We start from the raw sequence: 24,524 nt of genomic DNA, 5'->3' as shown, positions 1-24,524 counted from the left end.
AGGCTGTGGTGGCCCCAAACTTAAATGGGCAACTTCATGGAAGAGAGGGCTATCAGAGGCGACTAGCAGGAGGGGAGAGCGGCTGAAGATCACAGGGCGGTTTGCAAGATAAACACACAATAATCCATAGCAGAATGAATCCCAGTTCCTGGAAACCTCAGGAGGGGAGAGGGCTGCTTGGATCCTGCTTGTGGGCTTTCCTTCGGTGCCTCTGTGGGAACAGGATGCTGGCCTAGATGGGCCATTGGTCTGATCCAGCTACAGAGCTCCTCTGATGGAACCTCCATGCCCAGAGACAGTCTATCTAGGTTCCTAGGTTCTTAGGGACTGAAGGGAAGTTTTTAATGTGTGACATTTTAATGTATTTTTAATCTTTGTTGGAAGCCACCCAGAGTGGCTGGGGAGACCCAGCCAGATGGGCAGGGTACAAATAAATAATAATAATAATAATAATAATAATAATAATAATAATAATTTGGCCACTGTGGAGACAGGAAGCTGGAACAGGTGGGAAACCGGCCTGATCCGGCAGGCTCTTCTTATGGTGTGTTTTACACTGCTTTTTGCACTTGCTTTTAATAGACGTTTCTTGCAACTTGCTTTCTTTTCTTTTTTTATCTGAAAAAAGCAATAGATAATAATCATCGTTTTGATAAATGAGACAGCATCCTTCCCGGCCCTCCAGGAGCTCGTTTCTGCTTTTACCATCGGCAAAAGGCTTTCGCTTCCTTTTGAGGGGGGCGAGGCAGCAAAACCGCAGGGACGCCGCTCAGAGGCAAGTGCAGAGACCACCGTTTCCTGAGAAAAGCACAGGCAGCTCTGAAAGCGTTGCAAGCTGTCCCCTCAGCCTCCGAGAGAAGATGCTGTATACAGGAGCATCACCAATGGGTCATCTGAAGTTTTTAGGCAAGAGTTCCTCAGTAGCATCAGACTTCCCCAGCCAGCTGCCCTCTAGGAGTCCCACGAAATCTTCCTTCTGCCGTCTATGCTCTGGTAACCTCTAGGCTGGATTAGTGAATGCGTTATACGTAGGGCTGCCTCTGAAGACAGTTCAGAAGCTTCACCAGGGCTAGAAGGTTTGAGAATATAATGCCAATCCTAGCTCAACGGCACTGGCTGCCAATTGGTTTCTGGGCCCAATTCAAAGCGCTGGTTTTGACCTATAAAGCTTTAAATGACTCAGGACTTGCAATCCCTCAAGGACCGCCTCTCTCCTTTTGAACAGCCCCAGACCCTGAGATCCATCATCTGGGGCTCTTCTTTGTGCGCCTCCTCCGTGAGAGGTCCAGAGGGCAGCAACATGAAAACGGGGCCTTTTCTGTGGTGGCTCCCTGCTTGTGGAACGCTCTCCCCAGAAAAGCTCTCCTAGCGCCTTCACTCCATATCTTTAGGTGCCAGGCAAAAGCATTCCTCTTCTCCCAGGTCTTTGGCTAATTAAACAATCTACGGCCTTTTAAATGCGTTTGACAAAAGGGGGTTTATTGTTTCGTTTCATAATGTGTTTTGAGTTCTCATTTTGTATTCTTACGTTGTGAACTGCGCTGCGATTTTCAGATGAAGGGCGATAATAACAATTTAATAAATGGTAATGATTATAATCTGGAGGGCAGCAGGTTAGGGAGTGTTGCTCTAGGGGTGTCCCTTGTGCTCCAAACTGACCCCCGGAAACCGTACAGATCCCAGCCCTTGGAAGCCCCTTCAGGGATGACACACTAAAACAGGGGGTGACACAAATGCACGCACACATCAGGAAGTTGCTTTAGCAAGAGGTCAAAGGGAACCAGACCGTTCCTAATCACCTCTAAAGCACCATGTTCAAAATCATGCACCTAAAAAAAAAAAGTAACTTAAGGCAGAGCCCCAAAGGCTGCACCCAGAGAGGAGCTCACCTGCTGCAACTCTGCGAGAGTGCCTGCTCTGGTCTGCTGCCAATCCATCTCTACTGGGGGAGGGATAATTTGTCCATTGTCACTCTGACCGTTCCCCATGCTGGGATGAGGACCTCAGAGAAGAGGTGGCCTGCCGCAACTCTGCACGAGTTGCTCCAATCAGGAGGCAACCCCCCGGAACAGAACCTCAGAGGGCATCTAGTCCAACCCGCTTTAGAGGCAGAAAATCCACTGCAGCAGCATCCCTGATGGAAATCTTTTATCTGCTATCCTTTGGGGCCAATACAGAAAGCAACTGGCACATGACATAGGGAGTCAGACCACTGATCCATCTAGTTTAATACTGTCCGCACTGACTGGCAGCAGCAGCTCTCCAGGATTTCAGACAGGGTGTCCTTCCCAGTCGTACCTAGAGATGCTGGAGATTGAATCTAGGTGCTCTACCACTGAGCCACTGCCCTTCCCCTAAAAACAAACCAAGTTTCCAGTCCTCAAGGTTCTGAATTCGGGGTTGAAATGGCAAGGGTTCATCTAGTTCAGTATCGCTTCCGAGCATGTTTCTGAGCACAATTCAAAGTGTTGGTGCTGACCTTTAAAGCCCTAAACGGCCTCTGTCCCGTATACCTGAAGGAGCGTCTCCACCCCCATCGTTCAGCCCGGACACTGAGGTCCAGCGCTGAAGGCCTTCTGGCAGTTCCCTCGTTGCGAGAAGCCAAGTTACAGGGAACCAGGCAGAGGGCCTTCTCAGTGGTGGCACCCACCCTGTGGAACTCCCTCCCACCAGATGTCAAAGAGAAAAACAACTACCAGACTTTTAGAAGACATCTGAAGGCAGCCCTGTTTAGGGAAGCTTTTAATGTTTAATAGGCTACTGTATTTTAATATTCTGTTGGAAGCCGCCCAGAGTGGCTGGAGAAACCTAGCCAGATGGGCAAGGTATAAATAAAAAATTATTATTATTATTATTATTATTATTATTATTATTATTATTTCGCCTACATTGACTGCCAGCAGCTCTCCAGAACCCAGAGATCCTGCCAGGTCCTTCTGCATGAAAAGCGAGGGCTGTACCGCTACGCTACAGCCCTTCCCCAAGGGCTCTGCCTCCCTGCCACTCCTGGCTCAAGCTTGAGAAAAACACACATGTAGGCATGTCACTCCCGCAGGGCGTAGCAGCTGCCGTGTTGCCCTAGAGGCAAGCAGCCCAGCTTGGCTTCCCTGCCAGAGGACATCCTCCTCCTTGCCTGAGTCAACAGCCCAAGCGCACCCAATAAACAAGGGCTGTTTGCGTTGGCAGGAGAGGCGTGGCCAGTCTCTCCCCAGGGCAGCAGTGGCACAGCTCCACCAAGGACGGGTGGAGAGCAAGCGGGCAGGCCTTCAAGGAGGCATTCGTGGGCAAGCAAGCGCCATCCCACACTGCAAGAACTGCGTTGCCTTTAAATCAGGTCAGGGGAGAAACTTAGGACCAGGGGCTGAATGCGGATCCTGCTCTCTTGAGCTGGTCCCTGGTGAAATAATAAAATTAAGGTCTTATATATAGAATCATATAATCATAGAATCATAGAATCATAGAGTTGGAAGAGACCACAAGGGCCATCGAGTCCAACCCCCTGCCAAGCAGGAACACCATCAGAGCACTCCTGACATATGGTTGTCAAGCCTCTGCTTAAAGACCTCCAAAGAAGGAGACTCCACCACACTCCTTGGCAGCAAATTCCACTGTCGAACAGCTCTTACTGTCAGGAAGTTCTTCCTAATGTTTAGGTGGAATCTTCTTTCTTGTAGTTTGGATCCATTGCTCCGTGTCCGCTTCTCTGGAGCAGCAGAAAACAACCTTTCTCCCTCCTCTATGGGGCCGCAGTTTAACTCGCCTGCATTAAGCTATCGAGGCTTTACGTCCCTCTGGTTTTGAAGTAAAAGCAACCAGGACACACTCCAAGGATGCTCTTTTCAACTGGGAGAAAGCCGCTGAGCATTGCATAGGCAGCCAGCAGGGGCAAGGAGATCTCTGGCACAGTCAGGATCTTGAGCATCTTTCAGCTGATCTTGCATCCCTTCCAGGCAACAAAGCCTCTCCATGCTAAAAACCCACCCGGCCCAGTATCCTGTTTCCAACAGAGGACAGGCAGATGCCTCTGCAAAGTCTGCAAGCAGAGGACAAAGACATCAGATCTCTGACACTTCCCGCCCCCATCTGCAGTCTAGCAGGCCTCTCCTCAATTTTGGGTTTGCGCACTAAAAATAAAGAAATCACAAGTCAATTAAATCAGATGATGGGGTGGGGGGGATAGAGAGCAGTACCAGCTCAGGAAATTGTCAACTGTGGCTTTACTGGCAAGGCAAAAGATCGCCAGCATGATCAGATCACCCGTTTCCTTGCCGACCTTCTGCAGCCGGGGAGATAACAAATTGCCATCTGATCCACCTACAGCCCTCTTTCTCTCTCACGAACGCACACACAGTCTGCAAAGCAACTAAAGCCCCAGCTGAAATCCTTGGCCAGCTGAAAGGATGTTTTGCAAATTTCCCCCCAGCCAAGCCAGCACCCTTGACTCTCAGAGCCTTGCAGATTAATCAACTCGAGTGTGTGTTGATTAATCTGCAGACCAATCAACTCAAGCGTGTGTTGATTGATCAATTATCTCTGTGCATTATATACGTATGGGGTGGGGAAACTGTGTGCAACCCAGGGGCCACATTCACCACCTGGGGAACCTTCAGAGGGCCAGTCCTCAGGAAAGGTCTTAAGAGACAGGGTGTGGCCTAGGGGGAAACGTTGCTCACCCCTGCCATATACATAAATTAATATTATTCTTTATGGTATTGATATCAGAAGTAGAGTTCCTTAGTGGATACAGACCCATTCGCCAGATGCAGTCCGCATAAGCTTATGCCGTAATAAGAGAGTCTTTTAAAGGCGCGACACCGCCCTTTCTTGCAAGAGAGCGACGCATCTGCGCTCAGAGGGAAAACGACCATCCACAAGGTTAATAGCGGTTAAATCACAATAGTATTATAAAAACAATTGCAGCCTTTTTTAAAAAAATGTTCACACAATCAGTGGGATTTTTTTAAAAAAAAACAACACCACACCAGATCTCAAGAACCTGCAAGAAACAGAAGGAACCAAGCGGGTTTCCCTGGGGAGGTTTTCCATAGGCAGAAGAGGCACCACCAACAAGGCCCTGTCTGCAGTAACCCTCTGCTCCACTTCATTCAGCTGGTATACATCGGCCAAGACCTCCTAACTCCATCTTAATGTTTGGGCAGGTAAGCATGGAGACAGTGTCATCTCAGGTAATCTGGTCTCAAGTAGTTAAGGCCTTTAAATGTTACGCAGCTGTACATGGAGGAGGAATCCCGTTTGATGCAGATTTACACACAGGACTTAGGGGTTCTGACCCAAGCAAGCTTCGCTCTCCATTGGACCATTCACTCTCCATTGGCTCTCCTCCTGCATCAAGGACCTGCTGGTGTCTGCTTGTGCAATGCCAGTTTTTTCATTTTTTAAAGGAAGCCTGAGTAATTATATGCAAAACTACACACACACACACAAAATGAATATTATCTGTATAAAAGATCCAAATTGCAGACTGTATTATATTTTTGCAGCCTAATTTTATAAATACATTATATCTTCCTATATACATAAAATATAATGCTGTCATCAAGCAGCCCCACTGGAGGCCCACACATTATATGAGGCACCCAACTGTCAAATTTGTTGAATATTGCTTTTCAAGAGTCCCAGCCTTTTAAGATTCCACTGGGCACTCCCTAGAACATGCATTCAATTACCTTCCCGCCCCCCCCCCAGCACTAGGGACTAGAAACTTGACTTTCTTCCAAAAACAAAATTAAAACCAAGTTTCTCAGGAGGCTGAAGCTGCAGTCCTCTAGCTGCAGGTGAGCCTCTTAAACTCTTGGAGGCACCTGCAAGATTGCACTTTGACTTCTGCACCAAGAAATTGAAAGAGTTTGCCCATTTCGGCTCTTTAATGGCAAAATATTGAAAGAAACACTCTCTTTGGCTCTCAAAACTTTACCCAAAGATTGGCAGAGCTGTAAAGAACCAGCTCAGCTGATAAAACTAAGAAGTTAAAAATAAAGAAACCTGAAAACAGCTAGAGATAAGGAAGTTTCAGAATTTGTCAGTGAATGCAATCATCTTGATCAGGGCTGGGGGACCCTCCAGGTGTTGCTGTCATATAATATTTTATTTATTGCCTTTCTATCCCACCTTTTCCTCCAAAGGAGCTCAAGGTAACGTACATGCTTTCCCTCCTTCTCTCCAATTAATCCTCACAACAACCCTGCGAGGTAGGTAAGGCTGAGAGAAGACAGTGACTGGCCCAAGGTCACCCCAGTCAGCTTCATAGCCAAGAGGGGGAGATTTGAACCCGGGTCTCCCAGGTTCTAGTCCAGCGCTCTAACCACACTGGCTCTCCCTTGGTGCCACTGCTGGGAGCTGTAATCTAAAGCATCTGGAGGAAGCCAGGTTACTGGCGGATGGTCTAAAAGGATGCCAAACACAGTGGAAACCTAAGCAGAGCTTGGCTCTGAACTGCCGCAGGACGCAAACCTGCCAAGAGGGCTTTTAGCTAATTAAAGAAAGGAAGAAAAAAGAGGGTGTCACATGGAAGTATCACTATATAGGACACAGGTCAACAGCCTTGGAGGAAAACCTCCCTCGCAAAAGACACAGCTGTACCACCATCAATTTGGCAACGCGGACCGTGACCTTTGGACAAGCGTCTTGCCTCAGAAAGAGCTGTCACAGGCAGTTCTCCCCATGAAGGCCAGATTCAGCTCAAATGCACCCAAGTTCCTCCAGGATAATACAAAATATAAAGCTGCAACTTCCTGGTTAGGAAAGGAACTAGGTGGGTTGGGCAACATGCTCCCCTCTCTTTCACACACACACAAAAAAACAAGTGGGGAGGGAATTGGCCAAGCCACATGAGAGAATCTCAGCTTTCCTTTAAAAAAGCTGAGCTACATTTAATGTATCCGACAACAGCCACACGGATGCTACTAGCCCAGAGATGGAAAGAATAAAGAGTCCCTAACCTAGGCAGCATCTTAAAAAGCAGAGACATCACCTTGCCAACAAAGGTCCGTGTAGTTAAAGCTATGGTTTTCCCAGTAGTGATGTATGGAAGTGAGAGCTGGACCACAAAGAAGGCTGATCGCTGAAGAATGAATGCTTTTGAATTGTGGTGCTGGAGGAGACTCTTGAGAGTCCCATGGACTGCAAGAAGATCAAACCTCTCCATTCTGAAGGAAATCAGCCCTGAGTGCTCACTGGAAGGACAGATCCTGAAGCTGAGGCTCCAAGACTTTGGCCACCTCAGGAGAAGAGAAGACTCCCTGGAGAAGACCCTGATGTTGGGAAAGATGGAGGGCACAAGGAGAAGGGGACGACGGAGGACGAGATGGTGGGACAGTGTTCTCGAAGCTACCAGCATGAGTTTGACCAAACTGCGGGAGGCAGTGGAAGACAGGAGTGCCTGGCGTGCTCTGGTCCAGGGGGTCACAAAGAGGCGGACACAACTAAACAACTAAACAATGACAACAACCAGAGAGAAATGGCAAAATAAGCTGATGGACTATGCAGCAAATCAGAAAACAAGAGGAGAGAAACTTTTTGAAAGAACGGGAAAAAATTTATAATCTATTTAGGAGATGGAAACATTAGCAGGATTCTAATTTCACTTGTAATGTAACAAACACTATGGATAATATGGATGGATACAAAATATATATGATATGCAGTTTTAAATGTTGATAATAGGACCCATGGAGCGGATGTCTGGCGATTCAGAAAAATCTCTATATATGGATATGCATTTGGTATTGTTATAAATTTATATTTGTAAAATCAAATAAAAACAATTTCCAAAAAAAAAAAAGGTTGAGCTAAGCTGCTAGTCCCTGTGGTTTCAAAGTTGAAGCTGAAACTAGCGCAGCCCCAAGGAAAGAAGCTCCTGACAGTGGGATGGACTGTCTTGCAAAGTGGGGGCCAAACTCGATGATCCTACAATTCTATTATCCGGCTGCTCTAGACAGTCCCAGGTGTGCACAGGCGCACACACACAAGCAACAACATCGCAGGAGGAACCCAGCTGAAAATGCATTCCTGATTCATTTGGCTCAAGACTGCCTACTCTGTCTGGCAGCAGCTTGCAGGGGTTTCGGGTAGAGAGTCTGGACACGCCAGTGTGAATCTGGGACCTTCTGAAGTCAAATGGCGCAGGCAAAAGAAAATGGGTCACCTAGCGCCGTTGTGAGCTCGGGCAACTAACCACCCATCCAAAGTGGCCCACGCAGGTGGGCAAAATAAGGATTCGGCCAGGTGCAATTCCACCTCCCTGCCACTGCCAACGTTCAAAATGAACCAGGCGTATTGTGCACCTGGCAATCGGCTGCTGGTGACCGTGTGAAGATGCCTGGGTGCCAGAATGGCGCCTGGCAGCTCTACCATCTGGGCATCTTGGTGCCTAGCTTATACACCTGAGTTTCAAACAGTGGGCCTCCGATGAGAATCCCACAAGCAGGATCTGAAGGCAGCAGGAACTCCCTTCACTTGCAGTTTCCAAGAACTGGCATTCAGAGGCACTGACGGCCTCCAGCAGAGGGTGGAGAAGAGAGCCATTGGGCCTTGTGGCCAGTGACAGCCTTAACCTCTGTGACTTTCCTTAACCTGCTTTCAAAGCTGCTGATTTGGGCAACCTGTCGCTCTCTCTGGTGGGAGCAAACAGCGTAGCCGGGCTGCATGACAAAGTCCTTCCTCTTGACTTTGCAGAATCTCCGACCTCTCAGCTTCATCAGAAGACTCCCAAGTTGCATGGAAATTGAATCGCCTCCCACCTGGTCCTTGTTCATGGGACCTTCTTCTCGCAAAGGTCTTCTGCTGAGCTGGGGTTCTTCTCCCCACCCCTTACTATCAGGTCAGATTCTCTGCCCACCCAGGCCAGGGTTGCTTGCTCTGAACGGCAGCGAGTCTTCAAGATCCCCTGCTGAGGCCCTTCCCACCTCTTGCCATCTGATCTGCTAACATTTCAAGCACACATCCCCCCCCAAAGAATTCTGGGAACTGTAGTTCACCCCCACAGAGAACTACAGTTCTGTCACCTTTAAACTTCAGTTCCCAGGACTTTTCAGTGGAGGAGAAAAATATGCTTTAAATGTATGGTGTGTAGGCAGCCTTGGGGTTTGGGGTGGTTGTACCTGGGACCTTCTGCATGCCAAGCAGCTGTCCTGCCACTGAGCTGTGGCCTGATGGGATTTGAAGTCCGGCACCCCTTGCCTTGTGCCATGACATTCATTACTTCTGCACCAAGAGACTGAATCCCTTCTTAATCTTTAATTTCCCTCTAACCCCAACCCTCCCTGTAACCGCAGATGTTTTGGGGAAGGTGTGGCCACTCAAACATGAGGACAGGGCCCTCTGTACATGCTCAGGGGCACCTTGGGTTCCCATTACTGTAAAGACAACTCTATATTGAGTGTTTGCGCTGAAAACTGGCTTGGACACCCCAGGACGTTTCCAGCGGGGATGAATTCCGTAACCCCCTCGAAGCAATGTGTGCGTAGCTGAGAGAGGATTTGCCTCCAGGGGCCAAATTAAAACCCGGCAATAACATGCTCTTCCTGAAAGTCCTGGACCTATTAAGCTATTTTGACAGCGGCATCAATCCTGCTCTCTCTGAGGAGCTGCCTCGGTCTTCCCTGGAGAGGCTTTGCGGCTGGCAGAACGAAAACAAACCCAAGACTTGCTTTGAGCAATGGGCTTGGTTCCAGGTCTGATTATTGAGGCTGAGCCGGGGGGGGGGGTCCTGTGATGCTGGGCTGTGGGGAGGTTTGCGCCCAAAAAACTGTTGTTGTTGTTAATAATAATAATAATTTATTTATAAAAACTGTTTGCCTACTGCTTTGTCATGAAAAAATACATCAAAGCGGTTTGCAACTATAAAGCCATAAAACCATACAATGTAACCATAAAGAAGTTTAAAGAGGGCATCCATTAGCCTTTGTCAAAGGATGTATTATTAATTTCCTGCAGAGGCACTTAATTTGTTGTTGTTATTTATTTATCAAGGGATGTTGATTCTCCAGTAAGTTAAGGTAGCAGTGTTAGAAACTCAGATATATAAGCTAGGGGCAAATGGCTCCTTAAACCAAAGTTACAGTCGCCAAAACGGAATATCAGATGACGGACTGACGGTGATTGATACTCAGTTAAACATCTGGTTAGTTTATATGACAACCTCGAGTTAGATTAAGAACGTAGAGAAGAAAAGTCACTAGATCCAGGGACAGTCCACATATACTGTATATTAGCTTATTCTTACATCTTTTTCTTAATGGTAACCATTCATAACGTAGGAATATTCTTCACAGCTGTGAGCAGGGCAGTGGGGTGGGGTCAGTGAAGACAAACTACAACAATTAACTATAACGTCTTCACTGCTCCTGCTCAGGCTGCACAGAAAAAGCACTTTGGTTCCTGAAATTCATTCAGATAGAATGTAAGTGTGAGAATTCTACAGGATGTGGTCTTAGTGTGTGAAAACAGCCCAGATCCAATGGCAGGAACTTCCAGATGGAGATTGTTAGACACCATTACACCGCCTGGGCATCCTCACTTTGATAGCCTGGTACAAAATGCGCCTGGCGCCAGACGCCCCCCAATGGGCAAGCAGGACCTGAGCACAAGAGCAACACTCTCCCCTCCTGCGGTTTCCAGCTACTGGCATTCAGAAGCATAGCTGCCTCCAGCAGAGCCATCCTGGCCAGAAGCCAGAGACAGCCTTTTCCTCCACGAGTGCCAGACAGCCCAAAGATGTAGCTCAGCACAAGGCAGTTAAGCCCCAAAGCTGCGGTCATATCCCTGGAATGACATTGTTATAATAAAACGGGACAAAGCCAAGTCACTTCAATGGAGCCTCCCTGGCCAGACGCAGTCTACCAGTGTCTTTCTGGGAAATGGGAATGAGACTAAGGGTGGGGAGGGGCGTGCCAGGACCCCTTCTCCCCGCCCGGAGACCTACCTACGGACGAAGCATCCTCGTGGTCGGAGCTGGTGCAGCTCCAGTCGCTGTTTCCTCCTCCTCCCGCTCTTTCGGGGTCGCAGCTGCAGCCGGGAGACTCGCTTTCCTGGACCAGGCGCAGGTGGCGCTCGGGGGAGCCGCAGCCGTCGGGGAGCTCCCGAATTGGGGGGCGTTTCCAGAGGCGAGGGGGCGGCGGCGGAGGCAAGCGCCGGGCCAACGGGGGCTCCCCCGGCGCCGAGTCGTGCGCCCTAGGCGCGCCGGGGCTGGAAAGACCCTTCGGCGTCTCCTTGTGCGCCCCGGGCGCGCGGGGGCTGCACGGGGCGGGCGGCTCTCCTCCGCCTCCTTCTCCTCCCCGCCGCTGCAGCGCCGCCTCCAAGTAGACCACTTTGAACTTCTCCTCCTCCAGGGCCCGCTGGAGCCGCTGCAGCGTCCGCCGGCACCGGCCCAGCTCCTCCTCCATGGAAGCCACCGAGTGCAGGCGCAGCGCCGGCGCCGCCTCGCCGGGAAACTCGAGGCGCCAGTGGCGCTCGAACTCCGCCGCCGCTTCTTCCCCTTCTCCCTCCGGGTCCCCCATGGCTGGGCGCCGGGGCCGGATCGGGGCCTCCCGGGGCGGAGGGTCCCTTGGCGAGGATGGAGAGCCCCGTCCCCCGCTCCTTTGCGCGGAAGGTCTTCGCCCGTCCGCCTCCCCCGGAGCACAAATAAATTCAAACTTTCCCCAAAGTTTCCTCCTCCTCCTCCTCCTCTCGCTTCGGGAGCTTCTTCCGCTCTCGGCGCCCTGGGCCAGCCCCAATCTCCGCCCGGAGGGATCCGCCCAGCAGGCGGGGCTGCAAAGGCCGGCCCAGGCTGCTGTCCCAGGCCCTGGTGCGCGCGCTCCTTCTGCGTGCAAGAAGACGCGCAGGACCCCTAAGGCGCGGTGCACGCGCTTGATGGAGAGCAAGAGTGGCTAGGATCCCCCCCCCCAAAAAAAAAATCCAAACGTGAAAAAAGGGTCTGAATCGTTTCCTCATATTTCTAGAGAAATGTGTGTCTGGTTGCCTTACAGCAGTGGTGGCCAAACTTGGCCCTCCAGCGGTTTCGGGACTACAACTCCCATCATCCCTGACCACTGGTCCTGTTAGCTAGGGACGATGGGAGTTGTAGTCCCAAAAAGAGCTGGAGGGCCAAGTTTGGCCACCACTGCCTTACAGGGTTTCCAAAACTCGGGTCTCCAGCTGTTGTTGGACCACAACTCCCATCATCCTTAGCTAACAGGACCAGTGGTCAGGGATAATGGGGACTGTAGTCCGAAAACTGCTGGAGACCCAAGTTTGGGAAACCCTGCTTTTCGAAGAGAGCTTGGCGGCTGCTCTATCAGGCCCAAGGGGGCCCATCTCGTCCAGCTTCCGGCTTTCACGGCGGCCGATCAGGGGCCACCTTTGGCTACCTGCTTCCACCACCTCTGATCGCCACTGCAGTCAAGTGTAGTGTGAGGCAGTGAGATACACACGGGTGCAAGAAGAACCTGGCTGCTAGATCAGGCCCAGGGGCCAACATTCTGTTCTCTCAGTGGCCAAATGCTCCAAAGAATCTGGGAACCTAGATAGACTGCCTCTGGGTCTGGAGGTTCCATAAGAAGAGCATTGCAGCTAGATCAGGGCAAAAAGCCCATCTGGCCCCCTAGCACCCTGTTCGCACATGGGCCAAACAGATGCCACAATGGAAAGCCCACAAGCAGGACTTTACTGCAATAGCTGCTGATAGCCACTCACTTGAATGTCTTTAAAAGATTAGACTAATTCATGGGGGATAATAAGACTATCATTACCTCATGTGGCCATGAGTTCCGCAGTTTAACTCTGCGCCTTGCGAAGGACTTTCTTTTGCCTGTCCTGACTCTTCCAACATTCAGAGTCATCTGCTTTGATTTTAAACCTCTCTAAAAATCTCCATTTCTTTGCTCCAAATAGTAGCTGAAGGGTAGTTTCAAAAGGGTGCTCTTTGGTGGGATGGGTGCATCTCAAGCAGGCACTTTTTTTGGCAACATCACTGTTGCAAAAAACATGTAATCAGAAAGCTCTGAATAAACAAACAAAAACTGCTGCCAATGTCCCATTTGCAAAATCTGAACAATTGTTTACAACCTTAACACACACACACACACACACACAGAGTTCGGAAGCACTCTGATTGGAGCCCAGATCCTACTATCCATTCTGACTGTCACATAAAATGCACAAACTCAAGAGATATAAACTGGGAGGCAGTGTGGAGTAGTGGTTAGCGTGTCAGACTAGGACCCGAGGGAGACCAGGGTTCGAATTCCCGCTTGGCTAGGAAGCTCACGGGGTGACCTAGAAGGCCAGACACTGACCTAACCTACCTCACAGGGTTGCTGTGGGGATTAAATGACGAGGGGGAGGAGAACCTTGAGTGGAGACAAAGGTGGAAGTATAAAGGCAATAAACAAAGAAACAAACAAATAAGACCAGACACTGAGCTTCTTAGCTATTCTGAACGAAATGTGCTTGAACTCCCTTTCTTTTTGCCTGCTCAGAATCACCCCCTGTTCCCAACGCCTCTCCCTCCTCCCGACCAAATTTGGACTGTGGGCCAGGGGTGGGCGGGCCACTAAAGTGAGATGAGCGCTGCAACCCCAGAGTCGGCCACGACTGGACCTAATGGTCAGGGGTCCCTTTACCTTTAATAACAACAGCCCGATGACAACAACTCATGTTAATCCACCAAGCAATCGGCTGATCAGTGCCTGACAGGCAGTGCGGCGTAGTGGTTAGAGTGCTGCGCTACGAGGAGCCAGGAGACCAGGGTTGAAATCCCCCACTCGGGGTGACCTTGGACCAGTCGCTGCCTTTCTCAGCCTGACCTACCTCACAGGGTCGTTGTTGTGGGAATTAGGCTCGAGGCAGGGAGAACCATGTACACCCCCTTGAACTTATTGGAGGAGCCTGTGAGATATAGAGGCAATTAATAAATAAATAAGTCATTCCTAACGAAGTCCCAACAATTAAAAAACATATACAAGAACACCTGCCAGATGACAGCAAAGGAAATCCGGACATCTCCAAAGCAAAATTCTGACCCCCGGTTAACCTCGTTTGTTTTCTAGTAACTGAGGTTGGGGGGCTGGCTGGTGTGTTCCCCGCCCCCGGCTGTGACACCCTGCTGGACAGCACCCCTACGTCTCCACCTGAGCTCCTAACCCGGCCACCTCCGGTCTTCTCCATCGCCTGCCATCGCTGTCTTCCACGGCAAAGACGCTTACGGGACAGCGCTGCCTCTTGATCCGCAGCCGAGGACAGACCCGCACCAACACCCCACACGGTTTGGGAGTCTCTCTCTCTCGGATCCCGAGTTCGCCAGCCTGGAAACAAGAATACGGGGGTCCTCCGCCGAGTTCTTCCAAGGGAGCCTCTCTCCTCACCGCCTTCCACAGCCCTCCATCCTCGGACTTCTGAAAAAGCCCCCCTCGCTCGCTGGAAGAAGGTCAGGCTTCCTTTGATGGAAGCAAATCAGCCGGTTGCTTTTCATTCATTCGAGAAATGGACCCGAGGCTCGCAACAAGCGGCCGGCGGTCGGTTGGGAAGCGGCACCGGTGCGCACATCCGCAGGGGCGCACGGAGACCTTTCCTCTCCCCGGTTCCCCCTCCCTCCCTACGCTGCCCCACTGGATCAAATGAAATGGATTGGATGCAACCAGCTGGCTTGAGGGGGGGGAGGGAGGTCTGCGCCATAAACAAGCCTTCAGTGACACTGGCTAAGTGTTTTCCTGGATCTCCTCCCAGTGCTGATGGAGCAAGATTTTTTCCCTCTTTTCTTTTTAACTCTGCCACATGCATTAGAGCCAGCTTGCTCCCTGGGGGATCTGCTGAGCCCTCGCTGGACGTGCGCCACGGATGTGTCTCCAAAAGCGGCTCAGCCTGAGCAGCAAGCAGCCCAAGTGCTTTGTTGTTGTTGAGTCATTTAGTCGTGTCTGACTCTTCGTGACCCTATGGACCAAAGCACACCAGGCACTCCTGTCTTTCACTGCCTCCCGCAGTTTGGTCAAACTCATGCTGGTAGCTTCGAGAACACTGTCCAACCATCTCGTCCTCTGTCGTCCCCTTCTCCTTGGGCCCTCCATCTTTCCCAGCATCAGGGTCTTTTCCAGGGAGTCTTCTCTTCTCATGAGGTGGCCAAAGTATTGGAGCCTCAGCTTCAGGATCTGGCCTTCCAGTGAGCACTCAGGGCTGATTTCCTTCAGAATGGAGAGGTCTGATCTTCTTGCAGTCCATGGGACTCTCAAGAGTCTCCTCCAGCATCAGAATTCAAAAGCATCCGTTCTTCGGCGATCAGCCTTCTTTATGGTCCAGCTCTCACTTCCATACATCACTACCGGGAAAACCAGAGCTTTAACTATACGGACCTTTGTTGGCAAGGTGATGTCTCTGCTTTTTAAGATGCTGTCTAGGTTTGTCATTGCTCGGAAGTGCTTAGTAAAATAATAATAGCACCTGTATGAGTGTATTTGAGAGAGGAGGGCCAGGGTAGTGTAATGGTTAGAGTGTTGGACTAGGACCTGGGAAAGACCAGGGTTCGAATCCCTGCTCAGCCATGATGCTCGCTGGGCGATCTTGGGGGCCAGTCCCTGCTTCTGTCAGCCTAACCTACCTCACAGGGTTGTTGTGAGGATGAAATGGGGGGAAGAAGAGCCAAAGAAGAGCCTTGGGCTCCTTGGATGTAAAGGCGGCATATGCATATTCATTGGCACCCATCTGTCTCTGGAGACAATGGCAGAGTGTGCTTTGGGGGTGAAGACAAACTCAGAAGCTTGCAGCGTCTGCTGTGGCTGTAGAGACCGATACAGGAGAGACATGCTTTGTTGCAGCCAGGGCAGAGGAAGGCTGCTGCAGATGTACTATGCCGTTTCTTCTCTCTGTGCTCCTCCCAGAGGGCATTCCTCCTCTGGTCACTGCCATGGATGCACAACTTGACTGCCTTTCTCCAGACACTGCGGTCACCTGCAAGTTGCCTACAGGTAAGACAAGTCGGGAGATGGTCCCAACAGCTCAGTCGCTAGAGCATGAGACTCCTAATCTCAGGGTCATGGATTTGAGTCCTACGTTGGGCAAAAGATTCCTGCATTGCAGCGGGTTGCACTAGATGACCCAACTCTACAATTCAATGTTTCTATGATTTGGGGGCAGCTTGGCAGAGAGCAATACTAGGACAGAGGTCTGACCCATTATAAGGCATCTTCCTACATTCCTCTTTAAATCAGCCTTTTTCCCCAGAAGTATGAGGACTAGGATCTTGCTTTATTTTTATTATTTTTAGGGGAAAGGGCATAGCTGAGTGACAGAGCATCTGCAGGACGAACCCGCAAACTTCAGCTTGTGGAATTTGGTGTGAGGCAGCCAGACCACAGTTTCCGTTGCCTCGCCTCCTACACCAGCCTCCTGCCACATCAGCCGTTTGAATCTTTTCACCCCCGCCGCACCTGGGCCTTCTTGTGATGCCCTTTCAGCCCCCAAGATCCTGTGGGCAGCAAAAGTCCAGGACACCCCCTACCCCCCAGTGTGGACACAAAGGCCGTCATTTTGCAGAGGAGCAACTTAAGCCTGCCTTTTGCCAGATGCAAAACCATTCATTTTTGCTGTTATTCTTGTTCTAGAAGGGACTGCTTCCTTCCCCCACATGCGCCCACTTGACAGCTCCCATCAGTGGAACTGGCACTGCTACAGGGGCCCCATGATACCCATTTTGCAACTCAAGGAACTCAGCCTTTTTACCCTTTGGAACTCCCCGCCTGTTGACATCACTGCACGCTTTTTGGCAGCTGCTGAAACCATTTTTGTGAAGGCAAGCTCACCTAGATGTTCAGAAAGCTGATGCAGGTTTTAATCTGTTTCTTGGGTATTGCTATTTTAACTTTTCAAGAGTTTTAAATTATTGTTGTTAGTCCAGAGGTAGCATTATTATCAATTTACATTGGAGTGGAAGGTTCACAGGCTATGAAGGACTTGCTCACAAATTTATTAACAGCTGCACGAATTATTATAGCTAGGAAGTGGAAGGGGCAAGCAGAATATAAAATGGAAGAATGGTACAAAGAGGTGTGGGATATAGCTATTAATGATAAATTAGCATGTGCCATTAAGGAAAGATGGGGAATATGCAGGAGAAATAATTTTGAGGAGATATGGACGGTGTTTGTAGAATTTGTTCTGTTAAAATGGAAAGGGGTCAAACCGTCGGAGGTGTTGAAATTTAGGAAGGTTGGATAGTTACAATGGAATGGTCTCGGTGGTGGGGCGCACGTTTTTATTCTTACTTATTTATGATTATTACTTTGTCAAAAAAATTAAAGAAAATAAATTTCAAAATAAGAAGGGGAAAAATTGTTGTTAATTTTTCTTAGTGTTTTTTTTTGGGTAAACCATTTTGAGATAGTTTATAAATACTGTGTGTGTGTGTGTGTGTGTGTGTGTGTGTGTACACACACACACTATATATATTACAATCAAGCAGTGTATACATCTTAGGAAATGAAATGAAATAAATAAATGCAGCTAGCTAGGATGCCTTATTTCCTATAACAGCAAAGACAGCTGGTTGGGGGCCAACAGAATCGGACCCCCAAACAGAGCCCCTGAGAAACGAGAGCAAGTTATTAGCATGCTCAGCTTGCAGAAATACAACACACACACTCTTTGCTTTTTTAAAATGAAGGTGGAAAGGAACCCAACATCAGTTCACTGAAAATGGAGCCAGCTCAGTGGTCATCCAGAAGACACTGAGCAGTGAACATCTGCTAGAAAAGAGCAAGGGGAAACTGAGGCAACGGGGGGGGGGGGGAGAATAGACCAGCCTGATCCCCAAACAGCTTGGTGAGGAGGCACACATCACTTGAAACAGATGGCATTGATTTCTATTTTAAAAAATGCACGATAGCTTAAATGTTTAGGTGCAAATTCAGGAGAAAATTGCTGTCACTGAAACAGACATCATGCAACATGTCTCTCCAGGGTGGGGGAAAGTGTGCTCAGATATGTGCCTCTTCCTTTCTATTTATCATTTATTGCAATAATATCCCACCTTTTTCTCCAAGGAGTTCCTCATTCAGTCCCCACAACAACCCTGTGAGATAGGCGAGACTGAAAGGCAGTCACATCCAGTGAGCATCATGGCCAAGTGGGGATTTGAACCCTGGTTTCCCAGGTCCTGGTGTGACACTCTAACCACTGCTCCAGGCTGCCTGTCAGCTGCTGTCCACCTGCTGCTGACTGAGGATGGGAAAAGAAAGAAAGAAAGAAAGAACACCACGGTTTTTCCAGTTTGGATGGGACAGCCTTTCCGAGAGATGGCTCCTTCAACTCAAAGGACTGTCTTCCATACAGCAAGACGCACTACCGCCCTCGATGTATGCGCTGCAACATTTTGTTGCAGTCGCCACTTGCTTTTAAAACAAAGGCAAATACACAGAGTGTGGCTCAGTGGCAGAGCACCTGCTTGGCATGCAGAAGGTCCTATATTCAATCCCTGGCATCTCCTGGCAGGGCTGGGAACAGGACCTCAGAGTAAATATCATCTTCTGGGTGGGTGAAGATGCCCTATAATGTGGTCCGCTAGGTGGCGCTTGACATCACTTACAAAAACTCTTTTCTTTTTTTTTGGATTTGATATCCCGCCTTTCACTCCCTTTAAGGGAGTGAAATTTGATAGGTAAAGGTAAAGGGACCCCTGACCATTAGGTCCAGTCGTGGGTGTCTCTGGGGTTGCGGCGCTCATCTCGCTTTATTGGCCGAGGGAGCCGGCGTACAGCTTCCGGGTCATGTGGCCAGCATGACTAAGCCGCTTCTGGCGAACCAGAGCAGCGCACGGAAATGCCGTTTACCTTCCCACCAGAGTGGTACCTATTTATCTACTTGCACTTTGACGTGCTTTCGAACTGCTAGGTTGGCAGGAGCAGGGACCGAGCAACGGGAGCTCACCCCGTCACGGGGAATCGAACCGCCGACCTTCTGATAGGCATTCCTAGGCTCTGTGGTTTAACTCACAGTGCCACCCGCGTCCCTCCTCTGAATCTGATAGCCTTGAGCTAAACAATAGCATGGGGGTCTAATGATGGGAAAGAACCCTGCCTGAAACTCCAGGCAGCTGCTGCCAGTCAGTGTAGACGATATTGAGCTAGATGGTCTGACTCAACGATAAAGCAGTGTCTCTGCACTTCAGAATACCTTCCTGTGTCTTGAACACAAAGGCAGAGGACGCCTGTTAAGGAAATGACAACAATTTTATCCCTGGCTTCCGGTAAAAAGCTCAGGGTGGCCTGCATGGTGTCTCAGCATTCACAACGACCCTGTGAGGTAGGCTAGACTGAGGCAGTATGGCTGGCCCAAGGTCATCCAGGGAGGTATGGATTTGAACCCAGCCCCCTTGGGTCCGTAGCCTGGCACTCTAACACAGGGTGGCCCAAGCAGCGCGTTACATATGTTGTGGGACTCCAATTCCCAGCAGCCCCAGCAGCCAGCATGCCCAATGGGAGCGAGGGTACAATAACTTCTGGAGGTTTGGTAACAGTTAACCCAGACATCCTCACACTCGGCCCTCCAGATGTTTCGGGACTGCAATTCCCACCATCCCTGACCACTGGTCCTGTTAGCTAGGGATGATGGGAGTTGTAGTCCCAAAACATCTGGAGGGCTGAGTTTGGGGGTGCCTGAGTTAACCATTAGACCACATTAGCTCACAAGCCCCTGAACTTCCTAATTCTCCCACCAGAGAGAGCCAGAACACAATGCAACCTTCCTTTCAGGGATGAAAGCAGAGGAGGAAATCAAGAGTCATCAAAATCAGTGAAAAGCGAGTGTATTAAGGAGGGGTCAATCTCTCGCTGCTGCCCCCAACTCTGATGCGTCCATCAAAATGCCTCCATCAAGCAAGGCGATTGGATGAAACGAAGCAGGCACCTTTATCCTGCATAAACTTACAGCAGGGTGGGGGGTTGTTTTGTTTTTACCACCCCACAGCAAGCTGTTAAAAGCTGAGGAGCCCCCGCCCTCCCTCAAAGAGAGAGAGCGCAACGTGGCTCGCTTTATGTATTTACTCATTTTATTGGATATTTGTCAGCTGGAGCGATTGGAGCTACTTAACTAAATTAAACCGGCTAACATACAATGGGAATTGCACGAATTGATTTAGCCTTGCTGGCATCCCATATTGCCAGGGAGAGGGAAGGACAGCACATTCCCCATGACGTAGTTAGCCCAAGCCCCCCAAGAAAAAATAGATGACCCCCCCATCGTCAAAACCACTTGCCACAGAGGGCGTTCGCCCACACCCAGTTGTTGAGGGGCAGGGTCCATTTAGCCTGGGTGGGTGGGTGGTGTCACCGTGCTACTGACTGCCCTGCAGGAATGACCTGGCCACAAACGATGGGAGAGGAAGAATGAGTAACTGAACCCCCAGTTGAATATATTCTCCCCGCCCCCAGTTGATCCATGGTGTTGATCCATACACAGCCCCCCTCCACACCCCACAAGTCCCAACAGATTCAGACTACTTCTTCATGCTGCGCATAGTTAAACTATGGAACTCCCTGCCACAGGAGGCGGGGATGGCCAGCAACTTGGATGGCTTAAAAAGAGGGTTAGGTGGGTCCTGCTTGCTGGTTTCCCTTGGGGGCATCTGGTCGGCCCCTGTGAGAACAGGAGGCAGGACTAGATGGCCTGATCCTGCAGGACTCTTCCTGGGTTCTTTGATTCATGGAGAATGGAAATCCTGTAGCAGAAGATGCAATAGGACCCTCGTACCTACGGGACTGCCTCTCCTGATATGCCCCACGGAGGACCTTAAGGTCCCTAAATAGCAACACCCTAGTGGTCCCGGGCCCTAAGGAAGTCAGATTAGCCTCAACCAGAGCCAGGGCCTTTTCAACACTGGCCCCGGCCTGGTGGAACGCTCTGCCTCATGAGACCAGGGCCCTGTGGGATCTGATTTCTTTCCGCAGGGCATGTAAGACAGAGTTGTTTCTGCCTGGCCTTTGGCTTGGAATCAACTTGATCCCCTCCCGCTCTTTCCTTTTTCCTTTCCCCTTCTGTGATGGAACTCCTATTTGGGGACTTCCCTGGCTTTTTTCTGGCCCACGTAGGACCAGTCTGGATAGTTGACCTTCATGAAGACTTGATGTTTTCATCCCCAAAAAAGTTTTTGATTTGAGCTTCCATTGAAATGAGGCTGCATTTTAATGTTGTACTTTAATCTTGTTTTTAAGTTGTATTTTATTCAATTGTTTTTATGCCTGGTGTTAGCCGCCCTGTGCCTGGTCTTGGCGGGGAAGGGCAGAGTATAAATAAAATAATAATAATAATAATAATAATAATAATAATAATAATAATAATTCTGCTTTTTAATGCAAAGCTGCTCTCTCGGCACAGCCCTCCTGGGTTGGTTGCTAGAGGGGTGAGGAGGCAACCCCACAGCGCCCATTTGTGTGGGGCGATGGGCAACCCAGATTAACGTTCTGCTTTGCCTGTGGCTGAGTGGCTGCTCTGCAGGAGAAAACAGCCCCAGAGGGAGGGAAGGGGAGAGGCCCCGGCTTCTCAAAGCTTACTCCACAGGGACTAGCCCCTTGGGCGCAGCCTTTAGTTATAGGTGGTGGAAGCACGATAGATTAGCTCTGGGATTAGGGAGAGAGTCTCTCAAGGACTGCAATGAAAGCATAACAGCAAGGAAACCAACCTTAGTGAGCTGATAGATATTTAAAAAGGGCAGAGGGGTGTTCATAGAGACGTCTTCTATCCCTGCTTGATCGCTGGTTTTTTCTTTGGTGGGGGAGTCCTTGTTAGTGGCCCCCCGTGGCTCAGGTGCACAGCTCAGATCCACCATAGAATCTGCCCGATTCTATGGAACATCCAGCTGAGATCAGACAGGCTCCCTCCCTGTTGAACTTCCGGTGACTACGGAATTATTACTATTTTTTAATATTATTTAGCAGGCGGTTTGAGCAAATTCTGACTTCATAGCGTTAACTTGTTTTTCTTTTTACTGTATTGAAGAGCCTGTGCACTGCTTAGGGATGACTGTAATTAAGCGGTATACAGTATATTTATAAAAACGGGACGCGGGTGGCGCTGTGGTCTAAACCACAGAGCCTAGAGCTTGCCGATCAGAAGGTCGGCGGTTCGAATCCCCGCGACAGGGTGAGCTCAGTCCCTGCTCCTGCCAACCTAGCAGTTCGAAAGCACGTCAAAGTGCAAGTAGATAAATAGGTACCGCTCCAGCGGGAAGGTAAATGGCATTTCCGTGTGCTGCTCTGGTTCGCCAGAAGCGGCTCAGTCATGCTGGCCACATGACCCGGAAGCTGTATGCTGGCTCCCTCGGCCAATAAAGCGAGATGAGCGCTGCAACCCCAGAGTCGGCCACGACTGGACCTAATGGTCAGGGTCCCTTTACCTTTACCTATTTATAAAAACAAATGGTGGGCTTGAGTGGAGCTTCCATGTCCTGATGCCATTTACCCCTGTATACCAGATGCTAGGGAAACAACCATTGAGGAATGGTTACTGCCTTATTGTCCAGCTTCCCAGGACACCTGGCTGTCCATCATCGGAAGCAGGATGTCCGGGTGGGGGATGGAGTTAGACAGATCCTGATATGGTTCAAGCCTTCTTCTTCTTCTTTAAAAAAAAAACCAAATACTTTGTCTTGTTGGCCAAAACCATGATATTATTTTTTGCTGGTGCCCCAAACCTGTTTGTTCCTGCCTCACTTTGCACCCCTGCTAAACTCAGGTGCCTGTCTCTTATAATTCACTCAGCCACCCATCCCCACTGCCCCTGCATGCCCCACATATTCAGAGCTAGGAGAGGTCTTTCTCGGAAAGCTGCCCCCCCCCTTCCCCGAACCACAAGATTTACGGTGTGACAAGAAATCATCCTGACGCTAGGTCCGCCCGCCACCCATTTCTGGGTGCTCAGGCTTGTAAATCTTGCCAACAGGGTAGAAAGTGATAAATCAAATGGGGGGTTGGAGGGGGAGTTCCCTGCCCTGAAACACACACATACACACACACACCACAAAATGCTATATTTGCACAAAACCTGAAATGACAATGGCAAGAAAACTAGGCTGTGTGAGCAGGTATATGCTAAGAAGAAAATAAATGTCAATGGAGACATAAAGCACAGGTTTAAGTGGAGCCTCTAAGTTTAGCAGCAGTCTACCCAGTGTTTCTTGCAGGCAGCGAGAAAGGGGACATGATAGAAGTTTAATAAGGCATGGCATGGAGAAAGCGATAGAGGGAAGTTTTCCTCCCTCTCTCCTAACACTAGAACTCCGGGAGATCCAGTGAAGCTGAAGATTCAGGGCAGATAACCTAACAAATAATAATATTTTAAATGTGTTTGTGGGAGGGGGGCGGTTATTGTTTTGTTGTTTCTGTTTTAACTATTTGTGCTTTTATCTTGTGAACCTTTCCAGGGATCTTGCGATGAAAGGCAGTATATAAATCTAATAAAACAACAAGATAATAAAAATAAAAGATAAAAGAAAGTCCTTTCTCACACAGCGCATAGCTGGACTGTGGAACTCCCCGCCACACAATGGTTGGAGGCAGCCGTGCTTCTGAATCCCAGTTGCTGAAAACCACAAGAGGGGAGAGTTGCTCTTGGGCCCGGATCCTGCATGCTGGTTCCCTTTGGGGCATCTGCTTGGCCTGATCCCGCATGGGCTCTCCTTATGCCCTTACGTTCTCCCTCCCTCCTCCGTCTCCCGAGCTGCAAGGTGCAGGAATTTGCTCAGGGGGTCCCAGTCACGCCCCCGCCCAAGGACCAGGAAGGAAGGGCGGTTGCGAGACAGATTGGAGCAGGTGATAAAAGAGGCCGGGAAATAATTTGCTCCCTGAAAACAGAGGCCTTCCTGTCCCCTTTTGCGGCGGGACAAGGACCTCGGGGCAGGCAGTTGTCTGGGCTAGCTGCCACCAGGCTTTTGGGATCGACATTCCTAGGAGGCTGGAGGTGGGGTGAGATCAGGCAGGGAGGCACTCTGAGCAGGCGGCTGCAATCCCCGCCCTTTTAATCAATTCGTTTCCCCAAAATGAATGTGCATCCCTTTCCACCTCTCCATCTTCCTGAAGCCAGTCGTGGGCTGAGCAGCAAATCCTGGCCTGGCTGCATGGCCTGCCAGATAGCTTCCGGGCCCGATTCAAAGTGCTATAAAGCCTTAAACAGCTCAGGACCGCAATACCTCAAGGATAGTATATTCCTCTCCCCATATATAGTGCCCCAGACCCTGTAATCATTATTTGAGGCCCTTCTTTGTGTGCCTCCTCCACATGAGGTCTGGAGGGTGGCAACGTGAGAACAGGGCCTTTTCTGCAGTGGCTCCCTGTTGCGGAATGCTTTCTCCAAGGATGTTCGGCTGCTGCCTTCATTATACATCTTTAGGCGCCAGGCTAAAATGCTCCTCTCCAACCAGGTCTTCGGCTGATTAATATTCTACAGCCTTTTAAATATGTTTGAGGGAGGTTATTGTTTTGCTGTTTTTGATTAACCCGTTTATTTGTGTTTTTACCTTTAATTTTTATCTTGTGAATCGCCTCGAGGTC

At 49.8% G+C, this 24,524-nt stretch overlaps 1 protein-coding gene across 1 annotated transcript in view; it reads right to left on the bottom strand.

Annotated features, from left to right (window-relative positions):
• The window catches only part of ABR (ABR activator of RhoGEF and GTPase), a 114,327-nt gene extending 102,796 nt beyond the window's left edge, over window positions 1–11,531 (bottom strand). Inside the window, exon 1 of the mRNA XM_080982848.1 lies at window positions 10,943–11,531. Within this exon, the coding sequence (XP_080838974.1) occupies window positions 10,943–11,516 (574 nt within the window). The 5' untranslated portion in view covers window positions 11,517–11,531. The remainder of the gene's footprint in view (window positions 1–10,942) is intronic.
• Between the last annotated feature and the right edge of the window lie 12,993 nt (window positions 11,532–24,524).

Source organism: Podarcis pityusensis, assembly GCF_964106645.2.
Source record: "Podarcis pityusensis genome assembly, chromosome: 15".
In the NCBI taxonomy this organism is placed as follows: Eukaryota; Metazoa; Chordata; class Lepidosauria; order Squamata; family Lacertidae; genus Podarcis; species Podarcis pityusensis.
The sequence above is the reverse complement of the archived record's forward strand: the minus strand, read 5'-3'. Positions and strand labels throughout refer to the sequence as shown.